General features: G+C 41.7%; 1 protein-coding gene across 3 annotated transcripts in view; it reads left to right on the top strand.

Moving 5' to 3' along the window:
• Positions 1–1,437: 1,437 nt before the first annotated feature.
• Positions 1,438–6,595, top strand: part of NOX4 (NADPH oxidase 4) — a 264,726-nt gene continuing 259,568 nt past the window's right edge. Inside the window, exons 1-2 of one of the 3 annotated variants that reach the window (XM_006895246.1) lie at positions 1,438–1,730; positions 2,359–2,454. In XM_006895246.1, coding sequence (XP_006895308.1) covers positions 1,674–1,730; positions 2,359–2,454 — 153 coding nt within the window. In that variant the 5' untranslated portion in view covers positions 1,438–1,673. The remainder of the gene's footprint in view (positions 1,731–2,358; positions 2,455–6,595) is intronic. The other 2 variants (XM_006895247.1, XM_006895248.1) reach the window with 2 other exon arrangements.

The following is a 6,595-nucleotide window of genomic DNA, read 5'->3' on the forward strand; positions in this document are numbered from 1 at the left end:
TTTAGTATTTGATCGCACACGAAACAAAAAGAGTCACACATCAAAGAAAGATGGCAGACCATTAGAGAACTGTATGTATTAAATCTCTCCATGCCTATTTTTCAAATAGAGTGTTGCAGTCATGAAAGTAATTGGAATAAATACATTGTATGTAGTAAAGACATGCTTTTATGAAATTTTAATTTCAGTTATATACTTTGGCATGTGTTATAAGTATATTTGTGTTTTTATTTGTTTTAAATAAAGAGGTTGGAAGCTAATGTATTAAGTTGTTCTTCTTGTTTCATGCCAGTTTGAGTTGCTTCCAAGTCATAGCGATTCTGTGTTCAAAAAGAAGAAAGCTTCCCCTTGCTGCACCATAATCTGAATTTCTTTTGTGCTTAAATTCAATATCGCAGTTACTATGTCAATCCATTCAGTTTTGAGCTACCGATAGTAAACTGCTCCTTGTTCCTTGTGAAAAATGGAAAGATTTCAGTTTTTTAAAAAAAGTCTTTATTGACTATTTACTACTTTTTTTTTTTGTCTGGCATTCTTCTATATGAATTAAGTGTCCATTCTCTTTTCTCTTCCCTGACCCTGATATTTTAAGTACCTCATAAACTGAATATGTTGTACTGTAAAACAGGTAGGCCCTGACAATGCTAAGCTTTCCGCCTTCTTGGAGCCTCTGATAGTAGTAGCTTGGGAGGAGTCATCTAAGCCAGCTGCCATTAGGTAGTAAATGTAAATGCCTAAAAAGAGTGAACTTGAGCTTTCCTGAAGCCCCTAGGAATTCCCCCCCTTTTTTTTTAAAAAAAAAAAAAACAAACCAAACAACCCACATTACTTTTCTGGCTTTTTTTGATATTAAAAAAACCCACAAAACTACAAAATTTTGCATCAGTATGTGCAGAGAGAACAGAAGGGGAAGGTGGACGCTTTAGCAAAGGGATGTTGAGCGTGGCATTTGGGGGTGTGTGATAAATTTTGTTTAGGATGGGCAAGGGAAGGGGGACATAAGTGCACAAGCCTATTTCCGGCTCACATTTCGTGAGTAAAGCGCTGAGTTGAACTTTTTTGTTGGAAAACAAGAAATGGAAGAGAGAGAGTGAGAATGTGTGTGTGAGTGTGTGTGTGTGTGTGTGTGTGTGTGTGTGTGTGTGTGTGTGTGCGCGCGCGCGCGCGAGATTGCGCGCGCGCCTGTGTACAAGGGGGTGGCCAAGAGCCCCCATTTTTTTTATATGAGTATCACTGTCCACATCTTTTTTGGTATTCAGAGCTGGGCAGGCTGGGCTCCAGGGTGCAGCGGACGCCTCCCAGTCCCCAGTCTGGGACATCCAGCAACAGCCACAACAACAGCACAGGACAAAGGGGCCGGCGTGGCAGAGCCTCGTGCAGCCCGGGCCCGCGGGCCCGAGAACGCGCGCTCCCTGAGCCGGGTCCCTCCTGCGGGGCGGGCAGCGCAGAGCCGAAGCGGGCCGCGGCCGCCGCGCCCGAAACACCCGGCTCCGGGCACTGTCCCCGCCTGGCTGGCCCAAAGCCGGCCTTCGCGGCTTTCACTCACTCTTTGACCCTCCGTCCACCGTGACACCCCCCGCCGCAGGTTGCGCTACTGTAGCCGCCGCCCGGCCGGCGCTCGCTCCTTTTCGGGCCACCACCAGCAGCGAGCGAAGCGCGGCGGGGCCGGCGGCATGGCTGTGTCCTGGAGGAGCTGGCTGGCCAACGAAGGGGTTAAACACCTCTGCCTGGTAGGATGGCGAGCAAGGGTCTCTTTGCGTTCTGTCTCTCCTGCAGAGATTTTTTAAAAATCCATCTCTGAGCGTGCGCGGATGGGAAGCTGGAAGTGGAAATCTTGCCACTAATTTGAACTTTAAAAAACTAACATAACTTCCTATACCTGGCGTTAATATCCATCCCCCTTTTTCTAAATCTGTGACTTTTCCTACATAATGATAGGAGAGCGGATGTGGAGGAAGTGGGAAGTGAACACAGTATTTTCTTAACCCTTTAAACATTTTCCCCTTCCTTACTTCTGCCCTGGATTGCTTTAATATTTTGTTAAAGCAACAAGTAACACTCCGGGACTTGGTGGGTACCACAAATTTTCTAGTCTCATTTTATATAGGAGCTCTGTGGCACATTTAACAGACCTGTTTGCAAGCCAGATATGAAATGTCAGGTGAAGGGATGCATTGAGATCAGGTTCCCGGTCCACCCCCAACCCCAGTGGCTTTCGGCTTGCTAGTGAATTGAGAACACTGACTTTCTGATTAAGATACCTTTGAAAGTACTTGTCCATCGAAACAATATTAGGTTTCTCTTCACCACACATTTTATTTTTAATTTTTATTTTCTCTCTCCCTTCGACTGTTTCAGTTCACCTGGCTCGTCCTGAATGTCCTGCTTTTTGGAAGAACTTTTCTGCAGTATAACCAGTGGCCAGAGTATCACTACCTCCACCAGATGTTGGGGGTAAGTGTGGATTGGGCAGCCTGCTGGGATGGGCTTCACCTGGACTGCTCCAAGTCTTGGTCTTTCATCCATTCATTAAGGAAACATTTCTAAAGTGTTGGAAAGACAGTGTTTTGTGAAGTTTTCATTTTGGTTTGCTTTCTTGGGGTTTTTAATTTGCCAAGGGTTTTAAAAGACTGCAACAACTACAACATTTAAGCACTAAAATATGTTAAAAGACTCCTTGCTGCAGATTAAAAACTGACTCACAGCTGACCGTGCAGTGGGTGTTCAGAGGCTGTGAACAGAGCAGGAGGCATTACCCATCTTTCTCTCATGGGACTGCTGGCGAACAGCTTGCCTTTGGTTTAGGAACACAACTCTTTATGAAAGAACCGGCTCTCACAACTTATTGCCATGGAGTCAGAATCAACTTACAGCTGATGCTTGAGTGGGTTTTGGGAAAAAGATTGTTCCCTTGGAGCCGTTGGTAGATTTGAACCACCTGAGAAATTCCTCCTTCACATTAGCAGCACAGTTCACTGTGCACTGGGCCTTCAGAGCCGCTGAACCTGCAGTGCTTGGGAGGAATTACCACTTAAAGTTGCAGAGTGGCCTGCCGGATCCACTTCACCACAAGCACTGATGACAGGCTGTTAGTTTTCACTTAGCCACCTAGAAAGCTTGTCCATAGAATCTCTGCATTGTTTCATTTTTGCTGGCATTTCTCACCAAAATCTCTGATGGAGTTACTAATTCCTAGGCCTTTCTTCCCTGCTTTCCCTGAAGTTAGTGACTGTGTAGAGTTTTAGTGTTTTTTTCTCATGATAATGTTTAATGTGTTTCTTTTATTTATTTCTTGTTGAACTCTTCAGTGATTTTTCTGATCTCATGCTTCCTTCCATCCTGTTGTAGTTTGACTCCTTGACAAGAGAAGGCTTTGTGGAGGATCTGTTTTTGCAGGGAGATGGCTGTCTAAATAGAAATGCACTGTTTATTCAAATGGTTTAATGCCAAAAGTTATGAATGTGGTTGTGAGTCGTGGAGTTGGAATCAACTCAGAGCTGACCCTCCAGCAGGTTGTCAGAAGCTGAAATCACATGGGAGGAGATTGTCCATTTTTCTCCTGTGGAGCTGTTGGTGGATTCAAACCATGTGCCTTTGGGTTGACAGCGTAGCTCCTGACCATAGTTTAGAAGAACTCCAGTGGAACCAAGCACCTCTTTAATCTTTTATATGGATAGAACTTTTTCATCCGAAAACCATGCATAGTACCTGGCACATGTAAAACTTGCAATAAATAGCAGGTGCAGTCCTCTGCTTATTACATTGCTAAGTTAAAAGTGGCTCTCTCTGGTAGTTCAAATCCATCAGGCGTTCCATGGGAGAAAGATGGGCAAAGCTGTCTTTCTCTTTCATGTTCTGCAAGTTGATAGTGGGTCCTGTATTCCATGGAGAACTTAAAGTGTCTTGGCATCAGTGTTTCCCTTGATGTAGAAGATTCATGATGCAGTGACCCTGGGTCCAAAAGATGTGTTCTACTTCTAGCTTTTTTCCTTGGCGGTGCTGTGATCCCCTGCTTTCTGCTGGTTTCTACCAACCCTAAGAATAAGAGACTTGAACCCTGTTCTATAACTATTGTTGTTTCCCTAAATTCGTAGTTTCCAGATGCATGTTGTTTAGGAAGTGGATGCCACTCCTGCTTCCATATCTGTCTGAATCTGGGAGCTCCAGCAAACACTGTGCACCATAGGTAATTATTATGACATTTGACACACCTGTGGCAAACCCAAGTTACCTCAGTACAGCAAATTGACAGACAATTACTGTACCACTTCGAAGATAGTTTATTCCAAACACAAGTAACACCAGACCCAAGGGTCCAACGACTTTTAAATACATAGTCCCACTCACCAGGCCCTGATTGGCTCTAAACAAGAGGCTTCCAGCCCACAGCTCATTGTTAGCTAAACCCAGAAAGTCCAATTGGCTCATATAGATAGATATATACATAAATAGGTATATAGAGATATTTTGCTAGATGTAGTTGTAAATATAGAGATGACAACAGCAACAATAACACATGTATCAGTATGTGGTTCTGGTGGTCTGAGCTGGCAAGTCAGAATGGACTCAGCATACCCTTGGTGGGTTTTTAGAGGCTGAAAATTATATGAGAGGAAATTATTTCTCTTTCTTCCACTGAGAAGTTGGTGAATTTGAGCTGCCTGCCTTTGGTTGACAAAACAACTTCATATTTACGAGGCTATAACTAGGATTTTTCTTTTCTTTATGTTGAAGTGTAGCCCCTACTGAAGGCTATAGTCAGATGCTTATAAGTATTTCAAGGCCCCTTTCCTTTAGCAAGCAAAATTACATCATCTCCCTATTACAGGTTGCTAGTGTCTTCTACTGCTGATGATACCTTATTTTTCTTACTGTCCAGCATCTTATATTATTTGTTGAGCATACATATTGAGTAAATATGGTGACAGATACATTTTTCTTCATTTTAAACTATGTAGTATCCAGCCAGCTAGCAAACTGTAATAAACATCTGTACTTGTTTAATAGACACATAAAGAATAGAGAGACCTTACTTTGCTGCCAGGTTGCTTACAGTAAAAAGGAAAAAAACCCCTAACATGTCAATTATAATGCAGTAAATAAAAAATCCCAAACAAAAACCAGCTTACTCTGAAAGACACATGAAATTTGCTGCCATATCATTTTTATTTTACTTTACAAAAATACCCTGTTAGGTGTGAGTTAAGAAATAAGAGGTTTTACAGCGAGAAATGTATCTATTATACAACTGAAAAACTTGGAAAAAACTCTTTAAGAGTTGTGATGGTAACAGTTGCTCTTGATCAGGAGTTAAGAGTGTTAGTATAAAGTAGTGTGAGTATAAAGTCTAAGAATAGACAGCGTGGAAAGCCAGCTGTGAACATTGGATTTCAGCCTTGCAACATTGTGGAAGCTTAAATAATGTCATATTTAAAAGAAATAGTTAAGCTGGAAAAGAGGTTAACTTTATGAACTTGGATGCTGTATAACTGAACTTCAAATTTATTTGGTTACCATTCAGTGGAGATCTTGTACATATTGTTGTTAACTGAAAGATCAGCGGTTAAAACCCCCAGTTTCACTGTGGGGGGAAAAATAGGGAGTCTCCTCTTGTAAAGCTTTACAGCCTCAGAAACCAGATGGAGGATTACAAGGAGTCTAGATTGAATTTTCAGCCTTGAATTTAGGATATCAATCTGTCTTTAGTTCTTTCAACTTGAGAAATGTCAAGCAAGTTATTCTCCATTTATTCTCCAACTCTCACTCTTTGTATATTCCATTATAATACTTTGCTTTTTTCCCTTAAACTTCCTTTTAAAAATCTTCTGTTCCTCTCTTCTACCTCAGCCTCTCTTCTCTTGGTTTTGGTGTCTTGACACACTAGTGCAATTTTCAGTCTCTTTTGACATCCATTTTGGTCATTTCTTTCTCCTGTGTCTTTGTAATGACCTTTTGCTCTCTGCATGGATTATATCTTTATGTCATTCCACAACTCATCTGGTCTTCAGTACTTGATATGACCAGCCAAGAAGTCAAAAGACATGTTGGACTGGGAAATTCTGCTGCCAAGGACCTCTCCAAAATAGTAAGGAATAAAGATGTCAATTTAAAGACTAAAGCACACCTAATCAGGCCAGGTCTTTTTGGTTTCTTGTTATACATCTGAGAACTAGACAATGCATAGAGATGACAGAAGAAGAATTAATTCCTTTGAATTCTGGAGAAGTTCTGGAGAAGAGTACGGAATATCCTGTGTATTACAAAAAGAATGAACAGTGATTTCTCAATGAAGATTAGAATATAAAAAAGTCAGGAAGCAGTTATATTGGAAAAGAGGTTAATTTTATGATAAGCTGAAACATATACTGCCTTAGAAGAGAGATTACTTTCAATAATTTATGGAAAAGGAGCTCTGGTGCTGACGTTTGTAGGGGCCATGCCTTTCTTGTAGTTTGAATCTACTAGTGGCTTGCCTAAGGGAGATGAACAGCTTCCTCCCATGTATTTAAAGCCTTGGAAACTCACTGGAGGGTCAGCTGTGAGAAAGTTTAGATTCAAAGGCATTGAATGAGTTGTTGTTGTTCTTGTTATGTGC

Source organism: Elephantulus edwardii, unplaced genomic scaffold, assembly GCF_000299155.1.
Source record: "Elephantulus edwardii isolate Elephantulus edwardi_28Jun2011 unplaced genomic scaffold, EleEdw1.0 scaffold00163, whole genome shotgun sequence".
In the NCBI taxonomy this organism is placed as follows: domain Eukaryota; kingdom Metazoa; phylum Chordata; class Mammalia; order Macroscelidea; family Macroscelididae; genus Elephantulus; species Elephantulus edwardii.